Consider the following 25,206-nt stretch of genomic DNA (forward strand, 5'->3'; position numbering starts at 1 on the left):
TTATTAGCACATCCATCTTTGTGCTTGTCTTCACTGGTCGGAAGTTAGTTAATTTGAAGGGAAAAGGTCAGAAGCGGATTTGATTTTTCTTTGAGAAAAAAGGCAAATACAAGCGTTAACTGAATTAGTGGTCATTTAATGAGAATAAAAAGCATTCAACACAAAGTCATCATTTTACTCCAATGAAGGAAAACAAAAATCGTAAAAAAAACAAACAAAAAAAAAACAGATCAACGTACTTTTTTCCACGTCAAACGATTTTAAAAGTAACAAAAATCCATTCGTTTCTATTTTTTACGTTAGCTTTACACTATAATATCTTAAAACATTAAAAAATAGTGAAACTATAGTGAAACTTTCAAGGGCTGCATTTATTCTTTGACGGTTCTGTAATGTTTTATGGTTATAAATACGGTATTTATTTATTGTAAGAAACACAATAATTTTGAGATTCGACGGAGTAGGAGTGCAAACTATTTCTGTTCGTGTTGCGAAAGTGCGCCCGCCAGTCGAACAGTCAATCTCCTGAAAAGGATGTTTTGCGCACGCGCGGCTATCCCCCTTCCACCGCCAGTCGGGAGGAGGGAACGCGCCGCGGCCGCCGACTGGAGGGAATCGCTGGCTGCCAGTCCTAATGGCGGAGAATGTGCGCTCGCCTTTTGACTACCGGGAGCCGCCGACGCTCGACAGCGACGGTGACGGAAGCAAGCCGCCGCCGCGGGGGTGAGTGGCAGCCGGTCGTCGGGCCGGCGTTGTGATCCGCTCCCTTCGTATTCGCGGGGCTTTGTTAGCTAGGCTCTATCTCACAGGCGCCCCCCCTCCCTCCCTCCCTCCCTCCCTCTCTCTCTCTCTCTCTCTCTCTCTCTCTCTCTCTCTCTCACTCTCTCCCTCTCTCTCTCTCTCTCTCTCTCTCTCTCTCTCATGTTTTTTTCTTCTTTTTTTTTTAATGCGAAAAGCGTCCATTTCGGGCGTTTTGGCCTGTCTGAGAGTCACGGCTCTGCCGTCCCGCTCGCAAGCAGTCGCTTCGCTGCTTTCTTTCGGTTCTTGGTATGGTTCCCGCGGCCCGGTTTGTCGTGTTGTTTTGACGCGACGGTAAGCTAACTGGTTAGCCGCCGCGTTAGCATCGCGAGCCCGGTGGGGAGCATCAGATGGACTCTAGTCGGATTCGAGTCGATCTCGGACTAGATGGACATGCTCCACCCCGATCATCGTGAGCTTCATCGTGTACGCAGCATCCAAACCTGCACAATGCATTTTTATAACTGTACAAAAAAGGATCTTCAGTCCTATTAACACCCCTACGTCGCAGGGGAAATGATCCACATCGCCTTTTGCCTGAAACACGATTTCAAGTTTTTTTTATTGTCACATATACAAGTATATACGAATTTGAACCGAAACGTCTTTATTTCTCTCATAAGGTTTACACGGGCAGGATTTTAGAGGCGAAAAAAAGAAAACTCCATCAAGCTCGCCAGCCGATGCCCCAGTCTATTTGAAACCCTTTGAAATGATTTATGTAAAGTTATTCATTGGAAGAAAATTATGCAGTTGGGTGACCCCAGCACAACAACAACATGAATTACGAAACAATAAAAAACAAACAAACATTTGACTACATATTCTGAGAAACCACAATGTCCCTGGAGTTAGGAATAGCAATAGCTTATTTGCTGTAATGTCTTATTTTGTCACTCCAAACAATTGCCGTCAGTGATGGTTCAGCAAATGATGACATTGCAAGCAGTCATAAAAATGCTCAATTTCAGATGACAAATCCAGCTCATCAGACCTGTGTCAAGTCTAGTATTTATGTATTGATTTATTTGTTGAGATTTGATAAAAATCTGATCTTTTATATTGTTTCATTTGGGATTTGAATAGGGGTGCGCTTTGGAAAATGTATATACAACTTTTTTGCAAAGAAACATGGAAAATGACAACTTCAGAACGATTTATGTACGGTCTCGGGAAAAATGTGCAAGGAGTCCGATTTTCGAGCAGGCGGACGCAAGTTCTCTTAAAGCGCTTTGCATACGTATTCCCCTTGGGACGAGGCGGCATCGGGAGCCGCCGGGATCTCCATATCTCGCTCGATTGTCACGCTTGGAAGCCGCGAGCCCTGGTCGCGAGGCGGCCGATCCGCAGCCCCCGACCTACATATGCTTCAACCGACGTACGGAAACAAAAAGGCGTATAACAAAGACGTTTTCGAAGGCAGGATTTTCTCAAAGAAATTCTGAAAAGCGAGTACGCGTGGAGGACGTCGCGTCTTGGAAAAGTTGTGTATTTGAGGAGATGACGGCTATTCTGTTTTGTTTCCCCAGCCGTGTTTGCGGGAGGAAGCGCAAGGGGACACCGGTGAAGGTGTGCGACCGAGCCTACGTGACAGAAGATGAGGAGGAGGAGAGCATGTCCGAACACAGCTACAGCCCCGGTCAGCGCGCGCACGCGCCCTCGGTCGATTCGGCCCCTCCGCGATATCGCGAGCGATCGCGGCGGGGGACGGCTTTTCCGTCCCGCGGAATCCCGGCGGGACCGTCGGCGACTTTGTTCGAACGGCGCTCAAAGCGAGACCTCGTCCGTTCAGGTGACGGCCAGTATCCAGAGGGAGCCGAGGACGGCCTCCCTCCCCCGGGGAGTCCGTACTACCTAGCGGACCCTGCTCAGCTCTGGTAAGGAGGACCCGTTACCATGGTAACTACGCAGACTCCGCCTCCGTCATCGTGGAGGTTCGCCCAATGCTCACGGGCGCGCTTTTTCTTTCGTTTGGCCAGCGTGCCGGAGCTGGGCGAGGAAGGGGCGGGCGGCGTCCGGGGACCCGTGCTCTTCCACCCGCCGCCCAACTGCCGAATTCGCGAGGTGCACTGCGGGACGCAGGTGCGGCTGGTGGTCATAGCCATCCGGGACATCGCCAAAGGGGAGGAGATCACGGTGGACTACAGCCTGACCGACTGGGGCGAGAACGCCATGGTGAGGAACGGGCCCCTGGGCGACTGGCGCTTTCTCCGGTCTGAGGAACGGGCCCCTGGGCCACGGGCGCTTTCTCCGGTCTGAGGAACGGGCCCTTGGGCCACGGGCGCTTTCTCCGGTCTGAGGAACGGGCCCCTGGGCCACGGGCGCTTTCTCCGGTCTGAGGAACGGGCCCTTGGGCCACGGGCGCTTTCTCCGGTCTGAGGAACGGGCCCCTGGGCCACGGGCGCTTTCTCCGGTCTGAGGAACGGGCCCCTGGGCCACGGGCGCTTTCTCCGGTCTGAGGAACGGGCCCTTGGGCCACGGGCGCTTTCTCCGGTCTGAGGAACGGGCCCTTGGGCCACGGGCGCTTTCTCCGGTCTGAGGAACGGGCCCTTGGGCCACGGGCGCTTTCTCCGGTCTGAGGAACGGGCCCTTGGGCCACGGGCGCTTTCTCCTGTCCGTCACTCGCGCGTGGCATATTTTAAAAATATCTGCTATTTTTTTTAGCCCCGTTTTATACCCGTTCCCTAAAACAAACTGTCTTTGTTGAAAAAAACCCTCAAGGGGCTACTTGGATCGGGTTGCCTATGTATGCGCTACATTCAAAGGTTTAAAAACACCCAGATTTTTGGCTTCGTATTGCCGCTTCGAAGAAAAAACTATTAGTCAGTCACTCGCTATAAGTCAGTCAAACCCGAATGCGTGTCAATCATTTACGTTCTTCAAAGCGCGCACCTTTTGCCCAACTTGTGGATCGCGCCGTTTGATCTGTAACGCCCTTCGCTTCCCTGCTGTGTTTTTTCGACAGTTAATATCTTGCATGATTTCACCTCTTCATTTTTTTAAGAAATAGGCTTTCCAAACTTTCGCCTTCGTAGCACCGAATTCGACAGCAGATCTTGCGCGTCGTCCGTTTTCCAAATGTGATGGTTTGTGCGCATGTTGCGTGCGTGCCCCCAGGATGAAGAGGCCGGGCCCCACCCTCTATCCCTCTCGGTATCAGACTACCTCACGCCCTCCTGGTCCCTGTCGCCCTCGTCCTCGCCGCTCACCCACTCCGAGCCCAGCGACTCGGACCGCGAGGAGGACGAGGAGGAGGAGGAGGATGACGACGAAGACGAGGAGGAGGAGGAAGAGGAAGAGGAAATGGAGGAGATGCGGGGCCGGATGCTTCGGCGCCGCAAGAAACGCAAGATGGCGGTCGGCGCCAAGAAAAAGGGCGCGCCCGCCTCCCCCCGGGGGCCGGGGCGCCCCTGCTCGTCCTTCTCGGCGCCCCCCGCCAGGTCGGACGCGCAGCCGGTCGGCGCCATGGGCCCCCCGACCACAAACATCAACAACAACATCAACATAAACATCGGCGGCTCGGGGGGCGCCCCGGTGAGCCGGCGCCAGCATTGTCCGTACTGCGGGCGCCACTACCGCTCTTTGGCGCGCCACCTGGAGAAGCATCACGCCGGTCAACCCGAGGTGCGATCGGCCATGGAGCTGGCGCATCTCCGCGCAAACGGCAACCCCTCGCCCGCCCCCGCGACCCGAAGCCATTCCTTTGCCGTCCCGCGGGCTTCGGCCCCCGGCCCGGCGCCCCCGCCCTCGCTCTTCTCCAGGGAGCGCGAATCGCCGGGCGCTCGCTCGGCCGCCGTTTCGTTCTCGCTCTCCCTGTCGCCGCCTACTCAGAAGAAGGCGGCGGCGAGCTCGCCGCCGGCCGGCGGCAGGCGCGCCGTCCCTCCGCCGGCGCCCCGGGTCAAGAGCCCCACGCCGCCTCCCCCGTCCCCTCCCAGGAGGGGGCGCCGGATGAAGAAGGAGAAGCTGGAGGAGCAGCAAAAGGTGGAGGCGGAGCGAGTTGAAGAGGAGCTGGCTCCGCCTCCCACGCCGGAGCCGGACATCGACCCGGAAGAAGATCTGGACCTGAGCGCGGACGGAGACGCGGACGCGCCGGAGGAGAGGAACGGAGAGGCCGGCAGGTTAGCCCCCGGGTTATCCGAGACTCGTCCGCGCCCGTTTATCGCTCGCCCTCCTTTCAGGTCCCGGCGGCACCACATGTCTCCGCTGCTGTCTTCGCTGTCCACGCTGGTGACCTACCTCCGGCGGCGGCAGCACGCCTCCTTCCTGTCGCTGGGCCGCTCGCGCTCGGCCGAGGCCTGGCGTCAGCTGTGCCACGCCAGCCTCTCCTTGCTGATCCTCTACAACCGCCATCGCGAGTGCGAGGTGGCCAAGCTCACCATCCAGGACTACCGCAAGCGGGCCGCCCCGCAGGAGGGTTCCCCCGGCGCCGCCGAGGCCCTCCTGTCACCCTTCGAGCGCCGGGTCTTGCGCCACCTCCCTCGAGCCGGCGTCATGGGGAAACGCGGCCGCGTCCAGCCGCTCATTCTGCCGCCCGGCTGCGAGCCGTGCCTGGATCTGCTTCTTCAAACCGCCGGCGACGTGGGCGTGGACCCCGAGAGCCCCTACGTCTTCTCCCGCCCGTATCATTCCCCCGCCACCCCGCTCCGCGGCACCGACCTCCTGAGGAACCTGGCGCGAGCCGGCGGCATCAAGAACCCCGGCGCCATCACGGGGACGCGGGTTCGCCGGCAGGTGGCCATCCTCACGCAGCTCCTGCTCCTGGAGGAGGGACAGGCTCAGGGCGAGGCCACCGAGCGCCTGGAGAACTTCTTGGAGACCGAATACCACGTAACGCAGAGCTGCTCCTCCATCTCGCGCGACGCCGCCTTGATGGGGCGGGTGGGCCGCGTGGTTCTGTACGGCGAGAAGGAGGGCGTGCTGTTCCGCGGGATGAGCCTGCAGCACATTTGTCTGGAGTTGGACGGTAAGATCGGAGTCGCCGAGGGGCCCGAGACCTTTCCTTTGAAATCGGGAAGCCCTTTCCCTTTCGCGCTCTAACGCCCGTCGTTGTCCGGCCGATAACCTGGCGGAAAATTGCCTTCCAGCGTTAGGCGGGAAAAAAAACAAACGGCCATCAAGCCGTATCGCGCGACGGGACTCGCCGTCCGCTTCGAAACCTTCGCTTTTGGCAGAGTGCAAGCAAATCTGCAAACGTCTTATACCGCGTATGCGCTATTCAGATTTGGCCGCTTTGCTTGTTTGCCGTTTTCCTCGCGGCGTCTCTTGCGTTAGATTTTTGAAGCCTCGGTTTGAAAATGTGATCCGTCCTCTCCATTTGCTAAATTTTTAGTGCGCGAATGTTTTTTTTTTCTTGAAACAAGTTGCCCCGTTATTAACGATTCCGAAATATTCGAAAATAAGAAGGAGGTTTTTGCGTTGGAGGGTAATCTCGACTCTTTGGGACCGGTCTCGGCCTCGCGGCCAAATAAAACGTCTGGAGACTTTGCGATGACGGGGCGCGGGCGGCAACCGATAGGGGAGCAAAATAGGAAACGGGAACGTCTTTTGTGTCCGTCCGCCAGTGATGTCCGGCAACTCTGTGGACTCCTTCTCGGAAGGCTCGGAGACGGAGGACGCGAAGGGGGAGGTTCCCGAAAAGGTGGAGGCGATAGTGAAGAAGAAGGGACCGGGCAGGCCCCCCAAGAAGAAGAGGGCGCCCGCCCCTTCGGCGGCCGGCCCCCCGGTCGCCCCCAAAAGGAGGTCGCTCCCGCCTAAATCAGGTAACCGGACTCGCCCGCGCCTCCCTTTCCGCGCTCGTCTCTCATCGTATACTGTGCGGACCGCCGCCGCGGGGGGGGGGGTTGTAGCGAGAAGGGCGGTGAGCTTTGGAGAGCAGCCAGTCACTCACGCACACGATGTTTTGTCTCTGTGAAATCTGTCTGGAAGTTGTACTTTCTTTGCAAGGACGATGCGGGCAAATTGACTTTGTTGATCGGACAACTTGTGACTGTGGATAACATGCTAGTTAATATTAGTTGTGGTCTTCATCATGTTGTAGCGTATAGTGCTGCGCTGTATGCGTTTAGCTCGTTGGCATTTATGCTTGGGCCCGGTTTTTCCCTTGAAATGAATAGCTTCTATAATTCAGTTTTATGATTGACTTAATGTAATTCGCGTACATTTTTGCACATTTTGACAAAATGGAATTTCCTTATTGAAAGTATCTACCGTTTAGAATTCCCGATTTATTATTTGCATGGATTTTTTTTTCTGCTTTTCTGAACTGTTCTCAACTGTTTTCGATGCAGTCGGACAAGTTTTGTTGAAAAAATTGTCATTTAAAAAAATTTCCTCGGACGTTTTGCAAGTATGTACGCGATCACATTTTTTTCAGGACCTTCACAACGGAAAATACCTTTTTGTACTCCTCCCCGCTTCCCGTTTCCATCCCGTAGGGAAGCGCGGCGTGCTGAAGCGCCCCTGGTCGGAGGCGGAGCGCGTGGCTGTGGAAACGCACCTCAAGCGCAACCTGGCCGACCTGCGCGTGCCCGCCAAGGCCGACTGCGAGCGCTGCCTGCAGCTCTGCCCGCTTCTCGTTAGCAACCGGCGTGACTGGCGCGCCATCAAGTTCTACGTGCACAACCGCATCCAGCTGCTGAAGAAGCAGGAGAAGCGGGAGAGCGCCGCCATGGCCGCCGCCGCCATGGCCGCGGCCGCCGCCGCCGTCTGTTGAGCCGGGACAAAAGGCGGCGAGGTAAGGTAGGAACCACCAGCAAACCCTCTTTAGCGTAAGATCAATTCCCACAGGCATAATCGGAACATGGAAGGACTCGATTCGGGGGTGGGCGGCGGACGTTTATCCTCGCGCCTTCCCTCGTTCGTCGTCGACGGCAGCCAAAGAGAAAGTGGCGATTGACCTTGGGCTGCGCCCGCAATTGGCTTGAATGTGTCAAGCCTTTGAAAGCAGCGCTTCTCAAACTGCGGGAACCCGGCGGGGGCCGGCCCCGAAACCAACCCGCCGCCGCCTTTTTCTATCATTAGAAAACAAATACCTACTCGTATTTATGGGGCGGGCGACGAAAGAATAAAGAAGTCCCTTTGAAAGTCACCCGCTGAAATATGACCGCATCGTTACGATGACTTCGAATTCTCGATTGAAAATCGGACCATTCCTCGCAACGGCTGGGATTCGCTGCTTTCAAGGCCCTCGTGCGGACTGATACCATTTTGTGTATAGTGTGTGTTTATGTATTCTTATTGTTAGTATTATTAAAAACGAAAAAAAAAGTAACTGTGGCACACACGGCGGCAGCGGCGCACCTCTACCGAGGCTACTGATATTCAGCTGACAAATGTTGTCATTATTCTCCAGTGGTGATCTTCGACTTAGTTTTGTCTTCTGTGTACATACTTTACTGTACATATCTGTATTAAAGTCAATGGCTGCGCGTGTTGTTTTTTTCAACTGGATTTTGATGTGTGTTTTTGGGTAATGTTTCAGGGAGGAAGTTCCGAGTTGTTGTGCTTAATATTCACCTCACCGTGATTAAAGGGATCCCCTTTGCTGTTTTTTCTCAATTTGTCACCATTCTTATTCGTTTGTCAATGCTTAATTGGGTCCAATGCGCGTGTCATTTTCACCTTTAAACATGTTCCTCCAAGGGAAAAGTAACATGGGACCGGGGGATTACACCCATTACATTATCGATCATTTTTCAAACGACGAACTGCATTACAGCGGACCTCGCTCCCGGGGGGGCGGGGTGCTCGATGATGACGTTTGTTTTAGCAAGCGAGGGTTCGAACTTGTTTATTTTTTCCTTCCTCGCGTCCTTACATCCGTCCTCACTCCTTCCTTTCATTGTTCTTCTATCCTTTCGTCCTTCCTATTACCCCCTCCAAGAAACCCCGAAGTACTGAGCGGGTATTGCTTTGATGGAATGACAAATATAACGGACCGGTAATGCCTTTGAATTGGTTTTTTTTCCGCATCGAGATAAACTGACAAATGCCGGATAGATGGCGGACGCGCTTTCAAACTTAATTTCCGAAAGACGCAAACTTCGAAAACCGTACCCGTATCTGTAGGCCTTTATGCCTCCGCCGACCACGAATGTCCTTTTTCTGTACACCGCGAACAGATCCGTAAAGTCATCCCGAACGCGATCGCATCTGATTATTGCACGTTTTATTTTGAAGGCTCGGCGGACGCGTCCGTCGTAATATCAGCTCGCGGCAGTTGTCAAGTTACGCTCGGGTACCAGAGTCCAGTTGACTTTTGCTGGGCATTTTATCACGCGCCGAGTAACGACGTGTCCCCTTGACTCGATTTAACGCTATGCGTGGGATGTGTCAATGGAACCAACATATTGACGGGTCGGATGTTAGCCGCAGTGGCTAACTAACCAGCTCGTTAGCTCGTTAGTTAGCTTCCCGTAGCGTTGCGATTGTGCCAACACGAGTTGTTTACCCATCTAATTTAAAAGCAGGATGTCTCAGTCTGCCGATTCGGATGAAAACACCCCTTTACTTCGCGACGAAGCAAGGTGAGACTAAATTGAAGCTGACAAGAAGCGCCGATTTGTGTTTAAATTCAACTGAATTGAAATTTGTTGTGCACAGCGATGACGTCCATGATGACGATTACCGGAGCCGATGGAGATCGATCCGAGTCATGTACTTCACTATGTTTCTCAGCAGTGTGGGTGAGAAAATAAGATCTCTCGTATTTTGTAAAAACGGCCAAACTTGAAACGCGAGCGAAAACATCGCGTCAAACGGCGAAGTTACTCCCCCTGGCGGCCAAGTGACGAAGTCTGGCATTTATTTTGTATAAGATCCGCCTGCCTGCCTGCCTGCCTGCCGACGTTCACGTGGGCGTCTCACTCGGCGCTTTTTCTTTCTTGTCTTGCTCTAGGTTTTACGATCGTGATAACGTCATTGTGGCCATACTTGGAAAAGTCTGACGAAAGCGCCGACGCCACTTTCCTGGGCTGGGTGGTGGCGGCCTACAGTCTGGGCCAGATGGTGGCGTCGCCCCTGTTTGGCCTGTGGTCCAATCACCGGCGGCGCAGAGAACCCCTGGTGTGCTCCATCGCCATCAACCTGTCGGCCAATATCTACTACGCCTACGCCTCCCTGCCGAAGACTGGGAACAAGTACCACATCCTCATTTCGAGAGCTTTTGTGGGTTTCGGAGCAGGTTGTGATCCTCGTTGAATTGTAATATCACGTGTGCAGTTAATTATGAGGGATACGGAGCAGACAAAGCCCGAAATGGGAGAAAACCCGTGATATCGAGATCACGCACATTTTTTTAACGGGTATACCCTCCCCACGTGCTTTAAACACGTGCAAACGCATTACAACTTTTTTTTAAAAATTTAATCACTGGTTAATTGTCACGCCGCTTGAAATATAAGCAGTCCAGTTCTGCAGACAGACGATGCGCTTTGCCTCTAGAGGGCAGTCGAGCCTTGTTTAGGGAGCGCCATAGTGCGTTGTTAAGTGATGAAGGATCACGGCACGTGAGACAATTTAGCAGGGGAGAACTCCACTCAACCAGTACCACCAATTTTGTCGCGGCAGGTAACGTTGCCGTGGTGAGATCGTATGTCGCCGGAGCCACGTCGCTGAAGGAGAGGACCAACGCCATGGCTAACATGAGCGCCTGTCAAGCGTTGGGGTTCATCCTCGGACCAGGTTTGGATGGATTGCTTTTTGCGCCGAGTTCACCCAATACTTTGGTCGCGCTCTCGAAGGCGAGCTACGGAGTCACACTGTCTCGGTTCCTTTTGTCTCCGGGACTTGTTACTAAAACAGTCACCGGTACCGGTTAACGGTCGGTGTCCAAGCCCGGTGCCCACGGAGCAAAAGCGCCACTCTTTTAGGGTCTTTTCGGCATATGCGCGCACGACCCTAAACTTGGCGGGACACGGATGGTGCGCAGCTTGGCCTACTAATGGCAAAAAGAACTTGAGTCGCTCGGCCAGGAAAAGGCCAACGATTCAACGTTATACCGGTGTGGCGTTTGCCGGCCGCCCATGATGTGGGAAATCCGAAAGGCCCTTGACTTCAGCCGCGACAAATAAAGAAATGACGGATACAAACACGGGGAAATCTGAAGGATTCGGGAGGAGGAGAGCTAGAAAAATAGCAGAGTTTGACCCGAAAATTAAGGGCGCGTTCTATATGTGGGGAATTCCAGTTGATCTTGGGGAAAAAACTTTTTGAGCAGCCCCGGCCCAGAGTTTGAAAACAAATCAAGCGTCGACAAGCTTTTGCTTTTTTTTCCATTCAAAAAGCAGTAAGTGGCTTCCCGGAGCGTGACGGAATAATAAGTGTGAAAAAAGTGAGAGCGGCCTGTGTGGGTCAGCCCTGCAGGCCATCCTGTCGTTCCTCGGGGAACGGGGTTACGCGGTGGAGCCCGTCCATCTGAAGCTCAACATGTACACGGCGCCGGCTCTACTGGCGGCTGTCTTTGGCGCCGTCAACATCTCGCTGGTGGTCCTGGTGCTCAGGTGACGTGTTTAGAAAGGAGCCAGAGTTGAGAAGGGCTTCGGCGGCGGGCGGCCGCTGACTCGCCGTCTGTCAATTTGGCAGGGAGCACCGAGTGGATGACACCGGGAGGCGCGTCCAGGCCATCAACTACCTCTCGGAAGGTAAGGCTTCGGCTGAGGCCGCCCGCCCCCGCCCGGCGGAAAGGCTCCTCTTCTCTCCCTCCGTCCCTTCCAGACGAGGCGGACGTCGCGGACGAGCCGGAGGAAACCATCGACCACTCGGCCGTCTTCACCTCCAACGTCCTCTTCTTCGTGGTCATGTTCATTTTCGCCGTCTTCGAGACGTACGTGGGCCGACGGCCGGGAGGCGGCGCCGGCTCCCGTAACCCCCGCTCCTTTTGGGCGACAGGATCGCCACGCCTTTGTCCATGGACATGTTTGCGTGGACCAGGAGAGAGGCCGTCTTCTACAACGGCGTCATCATCTGCTGCATCGGCTTTGAATCCATCCTGGTCTTCCTGGTGGTGAAAGTGGCCGCTCAAAGGTCGGGCGGATAGCCTCGTCCGCGGACCCGTTGAAACGCTCTCAAACTCATCATGGGGTCAAGAGGTTCAAGTTACCAACCCCTGAAAATGAAAAAGTCGCATTGCCGACAAAATACCAAGTCGTGCAAAGTTCTCGTTTTGCGCAAACGGGTTTCGTGAAATGTGCTTCGTTTGCACGATTGAATTGACGATAGACGGAAAAACGGCACTTTTCTTTTCAGGGTCGGGGATCGTCCCGTGCTGCTGGCGGGTCTGGCCGTCATCTTCTTGGGCTTCTTCGTTCTGCTCCCGTGGGGAAACCGTTACCCCAAAATCCAGTGGGCGGGTATTTATTTCAAAGGAAAAAAAAGTTGCATACTGAGCCGGATTGAAATATGAACTCAAGCTGGCGTTTGCCTCTCCCCAGACCTTCAGAACAACTCCCTGGTGAGTCCGGTGTCATCCAACGGCTCTTTGGAGCCCACTGGCTGCCCGTTTGACCAGACCTGGTGTCAGTACACCCCCGCCATCCACCTGGCCCAGTACATCTCCTCGGATTTCCTCATCGGAGTCGGCTACCCAGCTTGCAACGTCATGTCCTACACCCTCTATTCGAAAATCCTGGGACCCAAACCTCAGGTAGCCTTTCCCCTTCAGTGGAACCTAATGGTTTGGCAGAATGAATCTTCATGTTTTTTTTTCTTCTTTTCAGGGCGTGTACATGGGCTGGCTGACGGCGTCCGGGAGCGGGGCGCGGACTCTGGGCCCCGTGTTCGTCTCCCACGTGTACACCCTCCTCGGCCCTCGGTGGGCTTTTACCATCATCTGCGTCATGGTGGCGGCGGCCGTCGTCCTCCTCGCCTGCGTCTACCATAGACTCGTGGCCTTTTCCGTGCGTCACGGAAGGACGATAGAATGAGCGGGCCTTTTCCACACTGGACCGACCCAAGGACCAAAAACGAGGAGTTTGAAAGGGAGCGCGTGTCAACTAGGCATCTCCATTGGCCGCCTGTTTAAATCAAGTTACTGCGCGTTTGTTACTGATACACTACTACTACTAACGATAATGCATGTTTCAATGTCGCAGGCGCATTCACTGGGCAAAAAATGTGACTTCATAATGTGAAAATATATGCTATGATTTTTTTTTTTTTTTTTTTTTTTACCGTAAATGATGGATTATCAACAAACCATTTCCCCCATTGAGGCGGGTTTCAATACATTATTGTCAGGAAGCTATGAATATGCTTTAAAGTGTATATGGACCTGAATGATAAGAGATTTATATATTTTTTTCGATAAACATTCAAAATGCAAGATCAACAGCTTTTTTGTGTGGGTTTGTTCCAACCTGAGATTAGTTTATTCATTACAAATCGTCGATAAATAATATCGACGAATTCGACAATACAGCATTGTTTTTTTCTCAGAACGGCACACTCACTGACATCAAGTATGGACAAAACAAAACAAAATTACGCTCAAAATGTAACGTGTCCTTGCCGCCACACTGCGCATGCGTCAAAAATCGAAGTTTAACTAAGATCACACTCGCTACGCTTGAATTAATCAAATTTGTAAGGTACGGATAAATCCCCAGTAATATTTTGATTACCTATTTGCCTGAATGACAAACTAAAATTGGGGGGAAAAAGATAAAAGTAGTGAACAATTACGCAAGATCCGCTCACCAACCGGAAGTGTAACTTCAACTACCTCATAGCGAGTGTAGTGATTTGAAAAGTTAGCCAGTAGATGTATCGACGTTTACAGTGTAATACATCTTAAACGTTGAATTGCATTATTTTATTATAAAAGTTTAGAGTGGAGAAATGGGTAAGAGAATGATGTTGCCTCCTGTTTCCATTGTGTTTGTCTCAAGTTTAACTGAGGAGCTAATTGTGTGGTGAGTCAGCTCGAAATGAGTTGACTTCCAAAGATTGAAGTCTTTCCTCATACTCCTTCTCTTCTTTTTTTCCCCTTTTCTCCAGACTCTAGAATGCAGCCATGGGTACGTACAGTACACGTTTAAAAAGGGATGATAAGCGATCATGTTGAGGATCGTTCAACCTAACAAAACATAACCTCGTCTTCCTTTGTATTTTCACTGTATATTCACTTTTCTTGGGTGGTTCCTACACTACATTGTTTGTACGCCTTTAAAACAGGTCATTTTACTTCTGCGACTAATTTTCCATTAGTCGTAAATAAAGTGTGAGCGTGGCGGCACATTCTTGTTTTCCTGCATATAGAAAATGAAAGTGAAACTTAAAAAAAGTGTTCGCTCACCTCTTGGTCGTGTGGCATTCACAAGCAAAGTTGTGATTTGTCATTACCTGAGCCTTAAGCAAATGTGATGCCATTTTCAGTCAACGGCAAGTGGCAAACATGTTTTTACTTGGAATTATAGACCAAATAATAACGTTTTGCTGCAGACAAATAGTAAAGAAGCAAACTTTGTTGATGCTCTTTTGTAACTTGTCGTTTTGCTTTCTCACAGGAGGGCTATGGAAACCGAGGTAAGAAGTTGTTGATCCCGCATTGATTTTGAAAAGTCCATTCCAACAGAATGAATAGCGGGCCCAAAAACAGGCCTTTTGCTGACATTCAAATGCCAAACGGCACCAATACACCGCTCTCGTCAACACACGTGGGAACCCAATATTCATAATAATACTTCCATTCACGAGCGAATTGTTTACTACCGATGCCGATTGTCCAATCGTGTGCTCCCAAACATGCCTTTGCAGCTAATAAATGAAACGTTGCTGTTTACTCGGCCGACTCGGCGCAGAGTCGCTCCGGAACCACAACAAAACTAAAAGACCTGGAAAAGGCCGGAATGTATTTTCTCTTGCGCGGGCTTTTACCGGGAGGGGTAAGGGGTGGTAGGAATGAATGGCTCCTGTCGTCATAAGCGCACTTGATGCACTTGATACTTGAGTACATTCTGCAGGCCGGGATAATGTGTGCGGCGGTTGGGCCGCAAATGGCACTCGGGCTGTAGTTTGAACACCTCAGGTTTAGGTTGTGAAATCAACATTGGAACATGGTTAAAAGCTCCAAAAAGTTGACTTTTCATGTTATGCCCCCCTTAAGTCTTGTCAAAAGTGAAAACTGTTGGAATCATACCATGATAAAATGACATAATTGACAGATTGCATGACCAATATTCTCCTCGACGATGTCTTTGCAGAAAGTATGACTTTTTACAGTAAGTTCACTTGTGAGTTTAATCAGATTATGACCAATATTCCGTTTCTTGTTGTCACGAACTCATTCCTCGGTCCAGAGTTGGACTTTATTCTCAAAATATGTTCCGATCCTTTTTCACATCACGTTATTTTTTTCCTCCTCACAGTCCCATGGTCCGCGTACGATTACCCAGATGATGGCGACGATTTGCTAGTGCTGTCTTCGGGCTCAGCGTACAATTATTTGGATTTTTTGCTCCACGGAAGATTATTGCTGCAAGAGACCATCGAGAGCGTAAGTTGTCCTTAATCGTATTTGTCCAAACGTAGACGATCCGAAACCTCTCTTCTCCTGCAGGATGCTGAAAGAAAAGCTCGTTTGTTACTCGAACGGGCCAAAGTCAAAGAAAAGGCGGAAAAGAAGCGGCTGAAGAAACAGGTGAACTCCCTTGCCGAAAATCCACGATGATAGTATCGGTCCTCAATGCTGCAATTCTGCAATGAAAAAGGTTCAATTTAGCACGTTTCGTGAGTTGGTGTTTTGTATTTAAGGTCTCCTAAAATGAAGGCTTTATTTTTGGGACTATTTCAATTTAACTACTCAGGCTGTTCCAGCTTTATTTGGAGTGTGGAATTTAGATTTGTCTAGGGATTATGGAATATTATTCGGAAAGCTAATGTCATTCACCCCCCCCCCCCGTACAAAAGTTGTCATACGGTGTACACAATTTGAATTGATCTAAAAACCTATAAAATACGGGGAAAACGTACGACTATAAAAACCACTTCATACAGTAAACACTTTATGGATCTTCGAAAGTATAATTTTGTTGAGCGTGACCCTTTACACGCAGCTAAACAATTCTTTTCATATATTCCCATTTTCATAACATTTAGGACTCTTATTACTTTGTTTTGGCTTCATTACCTCAAAGTGGAAGTATAACTATATATTGTACCGTACACAAGGCCAAAAATAGAGCGTTTTTTTAATACCGTATTCTATGCGGCCTTACAAGTAGGAGCAGCGAAATGTCATGAATGTTGTGTTTGTTGCATTATGAATGAAGCGCAAGAAAAACATGTCGGCGTGTGGCCTTTTTGCCACTTGCCGCCGACTTGAAAACCACATCGCTATCGATCGGGGCGCGAGCGACGACGTGCCGTCGGCTCGTCTGTTTTCCGAGCCGAACGCCGATTGGACGTTACCCGAGCAACCGCGATGTCGTTTTCAGGCGCCGCCCCCTGAGACCAAATCAAAGAGGTGAAATTCAAAAAAGCACTATAAGAATCAGAACGCCGTGGTTTGAGTAGGGAAACATATTGTTAACAAAACAAAACAAAAAAACATTTGGATTTTTTACTTTCATTTTAAAATCGGATTCAATCGTATCCTCAATTGTGACTCTTGTAAAAAAAAATCCTGCTGTTTACACTAACGTCTTTGTTATTCTGTGAAAAGTCTATTCCCTGTATATGTCCAAAATATTTCACATTCATTCTTGTAACTTCTCTATCTTCCGACTCCCGTCTTATGGCTCGGTTTATGCCGCGCACTTGAATTTTTTATCGGAAATGTTCTTCTTATAAAGTTAGGACTTTATTTTTTTGTCGACGTTCATATTTATTTTGAAAGATTTATTGTTGGCAAATTTGCTGGAAAAAATGAGGGACGCGTCTCGTTTATCGCGACTCATCATAGAAGGTTGTTGTTTTTTGTACTGCGCCTCTTTATTTCTTGCGAAATTCAAACTTGCCGCTGTTTGAATATATCAATGTTATGCGACGGAAAGTCCAACTTTGACCTTATTGTGCTGTCTGCTAAAGAAACAGAGGGAAAGGAAGCGGCGGGAGAAATCGGCTAAGGAACAAGAGGACGCCGTGAGTTGCCGCCGTTTGAACAAGTTCCCATCGTTTGAAATCCGTGGCCTCACCACGCGTGCGTCTTCACCGCGCCCCTTTGAAGCCATCTCGCGCCGGGGACCCTTTGGAGGTCTGCCGCCGATCGCCGGACTGCGCCGGGGGTCGGCCGGAAGCCGGGGCGGATGCCGGCGCGCCATCTGGCGGGAAAGTCCGGGGGGGAGCCGGATCGAAGGCCGGATCGAAGGCCGGAGCGGAACCCGGATCGAAGGCCGGAGCGGAACCCGGATCGAAGGCCGGAGCGGAACCCGGAGCGGAAGGCGGAGAGGAGGGCAACGCGAAAGGCGGCGCGAAAGGCAACAAAGAATCTTACAACGTTGAGGTACGCTGTCGCCCACTTTTTCATTTGTAAATTTGAACCGATGAAAACGTCCGCGTTGTTTAACCAAAGCAAAGTAACCGTATTCCATGGCTTTTGTGATTTTTTTAATTTTTTTTTTTTTATCGTCTACGCCTTTTTATTAAAGCGACACGATGAGCGTTTCAATCTTGATCAAATATTTGTGGAACTCTTGCGACGCATCATGGACGAGTTCAAAGGCACTTTGGTCCCGGTGCGCGGGGATCCGCCCGCATCTCTTTTTCTAGAAGCAAGCAACTTGGAGGAGGCCAAAGAAAAGACTACAACAATGATGACTGCCATACGGCATGCGTGGCTTCCCCTTTTGTTACCAAGGGGGCAGCGGATTCAAACGTGGATTCGCGGCGACTGGCCAAAGCCGCGAGAAAACTCCATGAACGCCAAACTCGGCTCGCGTCTCAATTGTCATTCGCTCCGACCGTTCTTCGGTGTTCTCCATTGAATCGCAGTTTTCCTTTTCAACAAATGCAACTGACGTTTAGGTCAATATTGCATTCAAAACTGCATTTGAGTTAGTTCTTTCTTAGATATTTGCTCAGCTCCGGAAGAAACGCAACGCTGAAGCAAAACGAAACCAATTTCGCAGGGAGGAACCGGATGCGGGAAGTTGTTTTATTTTCCGATTTTACCGAGGAATTTGAAAGCGATATCTAAAACTTGAATCAATAATGAAAATATTTGCGTACCCGCAGGAACTGGATTTCACGAGTTGTTTTGTGAGTCAAGCGGCCCAAAAAGTTCAAACTAAATCGGAGGTGAAGCCGAAGCCCCGGAAGGAGAAAAAGAAGTGGCCTGGCAAGGAATCTCCTCACGGCGCCGTCAAGGAGGTCGGGTGCTCTGATCCTTTCTTTCTTTCTTTCTGTTGTTGTTGTCATATTTTCACCTGGGCTTTGCCTCCTTGCCACATGGCGCTTTGGTCAGAAACTTTGCAAAATGATCTATTTGCTTGTCATTTGATCGACATCTCATTTTGAGGCGCGGCCAATGACGTCGCTCGAGCCGTGTGAAAATGTCGCGCTTTTGACGGCGACGGAAAGAAAGAAATGTTTTTGGCCGGCTTCCCGATAGGTCCCCGCGGGCGGCTCGGTCCTCGCCAATGATATGGAAAGAAGCAACCGCCTGGCGGGTGAGTTCCCGCATTTGCCGGCGCGCGGCGGCGGCGGCGGCGGCCGGGCCCCGGCTGAGCGCTTTTTCCTCGGGCTTCCGCGAAGCCCGGGGGAATAAATTGGCCGGGGAAGGACGTTTTGACTCGGCGGTGGATTGTTTTACCCAAGCCATCCGATACAACCCTACAGAAAAGAAGTCGGTACCGCGTGGCTGTTTCCATCTTGATTCGATGGGAAGGGGGGCGGAAAGCGCTGATCGCAACACCGCTTTTCCTTTCAGGTTGTTTGGAAATCGCGCCTTCTGTTTGGAGAAGTTGCAGGAATACGAGAGGGCCCTGGCCGACGCCGACTTGTGCCTCGCCGTGTGCCCGGGCTGGATTAAGGGCCTCTTTCGCAAGGGGCGGGCTTTAGCCGGATTGAAGGTCGCCGTCCCGTTTTGAACCTCGCGCTTTGCCCTTCGCCTTCTTTTCGTCGGGTGAACCAAGCCAAAGCTGCCCCGGATCGGCCCGCGGCGTCAAAGCGTAGCGTTGTCCTTTCGTTAAACGGAGAGGAGAAAACGGTGAAAGGTGTGCTTCGAAGAAACAAAAACGAGTCGGCGCGCGTTTCACTCCGAATCCTGCCGGGCGCTCCGATCGTATCATCTATAAACCGTAACATTTTTGTCACTGTTTGAGCCCTGGCGTTTATAGTCCCGCTTTTTTTTTTTGTTACCAGGCACCGGCTGCACAATCCGCGAGTAAAGTAAACGTGGATCAGGACTGTTCAAGGCGGCAATTCATGGAACGACTATTAAATGGAACTACGGCTGCACGATTACGGCCAAAATAGTCATCGCGATTATTTCGGTCGATATTAAAATCGCGATTACTCATCGTGTTCGGTCAAAGGGTATAAACGGGCCTTCGAGGCTTGATAAAAAGAATCAACCGAAATAAAGTAAATAACTTACTTGCTGAGTGCGGATCAATGAAAACAAAAATGAAGCCTACCTGCAACCAAGCGCGTTGTTTACTTTCAAGCAAATGGGAATCAATTAGCGGTCCGAACGACATTTTCGGTTATTTCAAACCGAATCGATCGCGCTTTTTTTTTTTTTCAAAATGGTTCTCAATTAACAGCGGGCGCTGTAAATATTCGGAATCGGGTGAGAAACAACGCCGTTTCACACCGGCAAATAATATATTTGGATGAGAAAATCAGCAAACGCGTGGTCGGCATCGCCCCCCGGCGGTCGGCATCGCCCCCCGGCGGTCGGCATCGCCCCCCGGCGGTCGGACGACAAAGCGCTTGATCCGGCAGGTAGCGTCGGCTTTTTAAACGTCGTTATCGCCGAGGACGGGCGTAATTAATGGCGGCGGCCGATACCGCGGTCGCCATTAAAACCCGATGACTCGTGCGGCCCGAACGTAAAGTCATCAATGACCTAATTACCGGATTTTGAAAAATATCAACGTAGTATGAAAAGGAGGTCTTTTGAAGATCTTTTCTAAAAGTTCCTCGTGCGTAAATTTGCTGTATGTTTATGAATGATGCGCTTTGCGTTTATGTTTGTCACGTTCCCGCAAAGGTTTTTGCCTCCGCGGCCCCGAATGACGGTACTTTTGTACTTTGGTTTTGTGCTTGCGCTCTCCGCCAGAGATACGAGGAGGCGCTGCAAGCCTTCCGGGAGGTTCTCCAGCTGGACGGCTCTTGCGGCGAGGCGGCTCAGGAAATCATGCGTTTGCAGACGCTGCGGCTGATGGTGAGCGAGCGGCGAGCGACGGCGGACGCCAGCTTGTTCCGCTCAGCGGGCGCCCTCCGCCTTTGTGGCCCGCTTTTCAGAGTTCCGACGCCTCGCCGGCGCACGGGACGGCGGAGCGAGCGCGCCGGGCGCCCTCGGGTTTACGGGCGCGGACGAGCGGTGAGCCCCGGCTCGCCGTCCCCTCTCCGCGGAGGCGTCCGCCGTTTTGACTTTTTCTCCCCCCCGGAAGTCCCGGCCCCTCCGGAAACCCCGGCGCGGACCGGACCTCCCGCCGAGGCCCGCGCCGCCTCCGTGGCGCCCAGTCGGGACGATGGGAAGTATCCGTGAGTCGAAGCGATGGATGCTCAGGCCTTTTATCGGGCGCCCGGCAACCTTTTGGCCCTCGCGTTTGCGTTTTATTTCAAGGGCGGTGTTTTCTAAACTCGATTTTTGTTATGAGCGTTTTTTTACTTTGCTTTATTCACACGACATTATCACCCTAGTCTTAAGCTTCAAACAGGATTACTTGGAACGATTTTGACTTCGTTCACACTATTTTACTTTTTTCCCCGACCATTACTGTTCCTTCAAGTTTGACTTTTTGAAGCCGACCCCTCGAATATTTCAACCCGGTTCTCTTAAAAACACCGCTCTCGGTATTTACGCAAAAATGTGATTATTATAGTTTTGCTTTTTATGTTATATTATTACTATAAAGGTAACCTCACTATGTTTGTTTTCTTTAAAATGATATTCTATTCTCGGCCGTCATTAAGACTTAGAAAATTCAAAGTAATATTGCAGCTTTTTTCAAATGGTTTCCTTTCCTCACACTCTTGGGACCTGATGTACGGTTAGCGATTCCTTTTTTGTTTTTTTTCCCCCCCGACGCGACCGCCGCCGCGTTCGGATCCCGGCAGAGAACTGTTCCCGGTGTGGGTGGGCAACCTGACCTCCACGGTGACGGAAGATCTGCTCTTCAACATGTTCAGCAAGTCGGTGGTGTCGCCGCTTTGACCTCCAAGGTAACGGCGAGCCAAGTTGAGGACAGTGCCCCCCCCCCCCCCCCCCTCCCCCGCAGGGCGGGCCCGCTTCACGGCGTCAAGCTGCTGCTCGACCGTCGCTGCGCTTTCGTCAACTTCACGGGACAGGAATCCTGCGAGCGAGCCATCCGCTTGTTTCACGTGAGTCCCCCCCCCCCCCCCCCCCCCCCGGGCCCTTCTGGCCACTCACCTCCGCGGGCCGTCTTTGCTCAGGGTTTCGAGTTGATGGGCAACGCCGTCGCCGTTCGATACCCCGACAGGATCCCCGCGCGCGGGGGCTTCTCCAAGGCTGCCCTCAGAGCCAAAGACCGCTACGGCCACGAGTCCTAGTAAGCGTTTTGGCTGCGATATCCCTCCGCCGGCCGACTCTTCTCTTATGAGACGGCGCGCGTTTGCAACCACCTCCGCCGCACTTCCGAAAGGAATCGGTTTCGGGAACCTCGCCTTTTCCCAAGTCGACGCGCTTTTTACGTGGAAATAGCCCAATCCGTACCGTCGGCCCATTTTCTCCAGCCGCGTATCCTCGCGGGGCTTGCCCGGCTGGCCGGCGGGCGGGGGGCACCCCCAAGCGCTCGCCGGCCCATCGCGGGGCACAGCGTGCATTCGCGCGCCCTCTCGCGCCCGAGGACATTCCAGATTGTCCGATGGGGCTGCCGTGCGCCGAGCATGCCCGGAGAGAACGCGCGCAAACCCCAGGCAGGGAGGAGTCCCGGTCGGGTCCCTTCAACCGCCAGGCGGACGCGCTATTCGCCGCGCCGCCTTCCGAGCCCCCCCCCTCTCCTAAACCCTTTAAGGTCATGATATTAATTGGATGAATTCGTTTGATCAGGTCGTTTTATTTGCGTGTTTTTATTTGACCCCTCTCGTGATTTAGGCTTGGCTTACGAGGCCGCGGAAGCGATAACATTTATTTTTGGATAAGCCAGCGCGTACGTTTACTTAAGCTTAGTTTAAGGTCATGCAAAGCACTTCCCGCGTCCCACGCTAATGCGGGGGTCGGCCACCTACGGCCCTTTCGTCTTCGTCCGTCGCCGCTCTCCGCGGGGCGGCTCCAGAAACGATGCCCGCTTGAGATGGGACGACGGAACGAGCGGGGCGTTTGAATCGCGCTCCGTGAACTTTGGCCCAATGAGTGACGGGGCGGCGACCGGTGGGCGCAACGGGCGGCCTTCCGGATGAAAAAGGCACATTCTCAAAGTCGTGCTGTATATAACCCAACGTTACAAAACAAAGCACTCGAAGAATTGCCAACACAAAATATGTCATCTTAATTCCCCTGCGCGCCAACCAGATCGGACGGGTCAGTCTGTTGTAACCTCGGCTGACACCGACGCCGCTAAATAATGAACGGAGAACGTAAACGGGAAATGCAGCGCGTCTTTCAAATGGAAAGCAGATGTTTCTAAAAAGATCATGCAGGTACAAACCGCAGCACTGGGAGAATTCCCGACACGGAGCAAATCCCGTCTTAATACGTCTGTTTGTGAATACGGACGCGGACGCCTTCTCATTGGCCCGTATTCAACAGATTTCTTTTTTTTTTTTTTTATGACATTTTCTGGCCTCCCATTCCAAACGCGCTTGTCATCAAGTTGATCAATGTAACAGTCCATTGTGCCTTTTGTAGGCGGAATCCCGACGGGAGCCGCCGCATCCGTCCCGACAGACAAGCAAAGAAAAAAGGACAAACAATCATCTTCAATTTTAAAATAAACTGCACCATGTTGATTTTTTTTTTTTAAATTAAATTGAAACCAAACTTTTTTTTTGGGACCTTTACTTGAAGGACGACAATGTGAGTTTCTATTCATTTGCTGTCTTTGCAAAAGCTGCTTTAGGGGACTTCTTGTTTTGTTTTTTCTTTGTTGAATAACTTTTAAAGCTGCTTTTACATGTTATCAATAATCACAAAATTTTGGGGTAGGTTCAATCTCCCAAAAACTTCCGCTGCAATATTAACTAAAATGTCCCCGATAATGTTGATTGAAATTACAATAAAGATTTTTTTATGACCGTTTTCCTGTCTTATTATGTATTCCTTTGCTTTTGTCATGAAGTCCGATCTGTTGCCGCGGCTATTTCGGGTTCGTGGATAAGTGTTTTTTCCAGCAGGCGCACCGAGTGAGGCAGCAAGTAAGCGTTGCTCCTTTTAATCTTGGGGGGGGGGGGGGGGCTGACAAATGGCTCCTGATGATGGAGAGTCACGGGAGAGGAAGTTCAAATGATGTTTGGTTATATTTGGAAAAGCCTATTAATACCCCTGCGCTATTGTGAAACGTGCAAGCCTTCATCACTGAAACATTTCAGCAATCGTTTCACCATTTTTGACTTAAAGCATATTTTCTAAGATTGCTAATTAGAATATTCCCACGGGATGAAGTCAATCTAACATTGATATTTTTTCTTTCCTTCTAATATTCCCTCTGTGAGTGTGTGTGTGTGTATACTTACATACTGTATATATTTGAAAGGTGTTGAATTGAATATTTGATGCCAGTGTATTGATAGTGTAACGTAAGGCATAATACGAAACAACATCAAATATGTTGACATTGTTCGGCAGCGGTTCTGAGAATCGTCTGAGGCCGCACGACAACAACTTGATTCTCATCCTCGGATTTGATACGTCACACGACATGTTTGGATGATCTGGTTGTGCTTCTGTGAAAGTGATTTTTTGTTGTTGTTTCTTTTTTTGCTCGGCGTGCATTTTCAAAAGACAAAAACGCCCTTCGTTCCGGATGAGCTTCTTCCCTCTCCTCCAAAGTCATGTCCGCATCAATTTTCGTGCATGTGACGCATTCGCGATGAAGGAAAGACAAGAGGAGATGCTTTTATGCTGATGAGAGGCAGTTTGGGAGGAGGAGGAGGAGGAGGAGGAGGAGGAGGAGGAGGAGGGTCTCGGGTAAAAATGGAAATGCCCCCCTCCCCTTCTCCCTCCGTGCCCCCCGCCTCCCTCCACTGTATCAAAGCTTCTTGCTGGAGTCTGGGGAGGGAGAGTGGAAAGGAGGAGACGTCCCAGCTGTGTTTGACAGCTCTCAGGGCTGAGTTGTGTGGTCTGATGCTGAGGAAGTGCGCGCGTGTGTGTGTGGGGGGGGGGGGGGGGGGGGCACTCCCCACTCCCACTCACGCAGACAGACAGGGGTTGGCAAAGCCACGCTTAGACACGGTCCAGCTGGAACATCTGCATGTACACGAACTATTTTTTTAATGGGGTGGGCCGGATCGTCCCATTTTTTGCGCCCTCTGGTGCGAAGCCCCCCAGGAGCTGCACAAATCAAGTACACGTTGTTACATCTGACTTTTAAAGTTGACATTTTATCATTTCATTTTGCACACAGTAGGCATTTGTTTGAAATGGAATCATGTTGCTGTATCGCGAGCTGCGGTCCGCCTTCAAGTCCAGTCGCAGCTGCTCACCATCCTTCTTTTCGAGCGACCGATGAAACGTTCGAGGGCGTCAAGCACCCCCTCCCCCTACCATCCCCTCCCACGCACACACAGCTTAGCCGGCAAATAGGTGCGCCTTCTATTGCTTCAATTGCAGGCGCCGGAAAAACGTGTTTTTGTGCAGCAGCAGCGCGTCATTTCCGACCGTCGCCATAGCGTTCGTCGTCGTCGCTTCCGTTAAACAAGTTGATAGCCGCCAGTTATTTATAGTAGCCGCGTATCTACAGTAAGGTTTATATCATGAAATATAATTGTGGATGACTGAATTGTGCAATTGCACATCCGCGGCACCGGGCGGTGCTCTCGTTGTCAACGTCTGTGCGGAAGTTCCAAACATGTTTAAGATATTGGTGCCCCTGTGTCAAGTTGCCTTTACTTTCATTCATCTATTTTTTAAAGCATCAAACGGTCGAGTTGGATAAAGATTTCTAATTTGAATAAGGAATTTTTTTTTTTATTTCAGGCACTTTGATAAACCTGTTTCAAACTAACCTGTGTAAACTTCACAAAAAGTAAACATAGTTGAAAACGGATGTGAATGGCTTTTTGCCTTCGTTACTGATGAAAAAGAATTTTTCATTGATTATGATCTCAATTGTAGACACCGCGATG

General features: G+C 51.1%; 3 protein-coding genes across 7 annotated transcripts; all 3 read left to right on the forward strand.

Annotated features, from left to right (window-relative positions):
- The first annotated feature begins 563 nt into the window (after nt 1-563).
- On the forward strand, nt 564-8,355 carry LOC148428497 (uncharacterized). 3 transcript variants are annotated; one of them, XM_088416166.1, is made up of 8 exons: nt 564-723; nt 2,328-2,437; nt 2,591-2,675; nt 2,778-2,973; nt 3,916-4,916; nt 4,977-5,761; nt 6,360-6,557; nt 7,233-8,355. In XM_088416166.1, exons 1-8 carry the CDS (start codon nt 635-637, stop codon nt 7,508-7,510), a joined length of 2,742 nt encoding a protein of 913 aa, XP_088272292.1. In that variant the 5' UTR covers nt 564-634; the 3' UTR covers nt 7,511-8,355. The 3 variants fall into 3 exon arrangements, with proteins under 3 accessions (XP_088272292.1, XP_088272296.1, XP_088272299.1); XM_088416170.1 differs by having other exon boundaries at nt 6,396-6,557; XM_088416173.1 differs by lacking the exon at nt 564-723 and having other exon boundaries at nt 2,365-2,437; nt 2,591-2,697.
- Nucleotides 8,356-8,399: 44 nt separating this feature from the next.
- mfsd8 (major facilitator superfamily domain containing 8) lies at nt 8,400-13,123 on the forward strand. Of its 2 annotated transcripts, XM_088416186.1 has the most exons (12): nt 8,400-8,737; nt 9,264-9,323; nt 9,400-9,482; nt 9,695-9,979; nt 10,366-10,479; nt 11,153-11,297; nt 11,380-11,438; nt 11,512-11,620; nt 11,686-11,820; nt 12,043-12,146; nt 12,228-12,439; nt 12,513-13,123. In XM_088416186.1, exons 1-12 carry the CDS (start codon nt 8,400-8,402, stop codon nt 12,717-12,719), a joined length of 1,851 nt encoding a protein of 616 aa, XP_088272312.1. In that variant the 3' UTR covers nt 12,720-13,123. The 2 variants fall into 2 exon arrangements, with proteins under 2 accessions (XP_088272312.1, XP_088272320.1); XM_088416194.1 differs by lacking the exon at nt 8,400-8,737 and having other exon boundaries at nt 8,768-9,323.
- Nucleotides 13,124-13,495: 372 nt separating this feature from the next.
- LOC148428499 (uncharacterized) lies at nt 13,496-23,161 on the forward strand. 2 transcript variants are annotated; one of them, XM_088429997.1, is made up of 18 exons: nt 13,496-13,636; nt 13,792-13,811; nt 14,301-14,319; nt 15,162-15,289; nt 15,353-15,433; nt 16,822-16,875; nt 16,961-17,236; nt 17,968-18,102; nt 18,344-18,401; nt 18,487-18,577; nt 18,662-18,803; nt 20,018-20,122; nt 20,203-20,281; nt 20,352-20,445; nt 21,022-21,096; nt 21,183-21,285; nt 21,358-21,473; nt 22,772-23,161. In XM_088429997.1, coding segments are annotated over exons 1-18 (1,581 nt in total). In that variant the 5' UTR covers nt 13,496-13,632; the 3' UTR covers nt 22,773-23,161. The 2 variants fall into 2 exon arrangements, with proteins under 2 accessions (XP_088286123.1, XP_088286131.1); XM_088430005.1 differs by having other exon boundaries at nt 13,523-13,706.
- The last annotated feature ends 2,045 nt before the right edge of the window (nt 23,162-25,206 follow it).

This window comes from Hippichthys cyanospilos, chromosome 1 (genome assembly GCF_059441005.1).
Source record: "Hippichthys cyanospilos isolate Australia breed blue-spotted pipefish chromosome 1, RoL_Hcya_1.0, whole genome shotgun sequence".
In the NCBI taxonomy this organism is placed as follows: domain Eukaryota; kingdom Metazoa; phylum Chordata; class Actinopteri; order Syngnathiformes; family Syngnathidae; genus Hippichthys; species Hippichthys cyanospilos.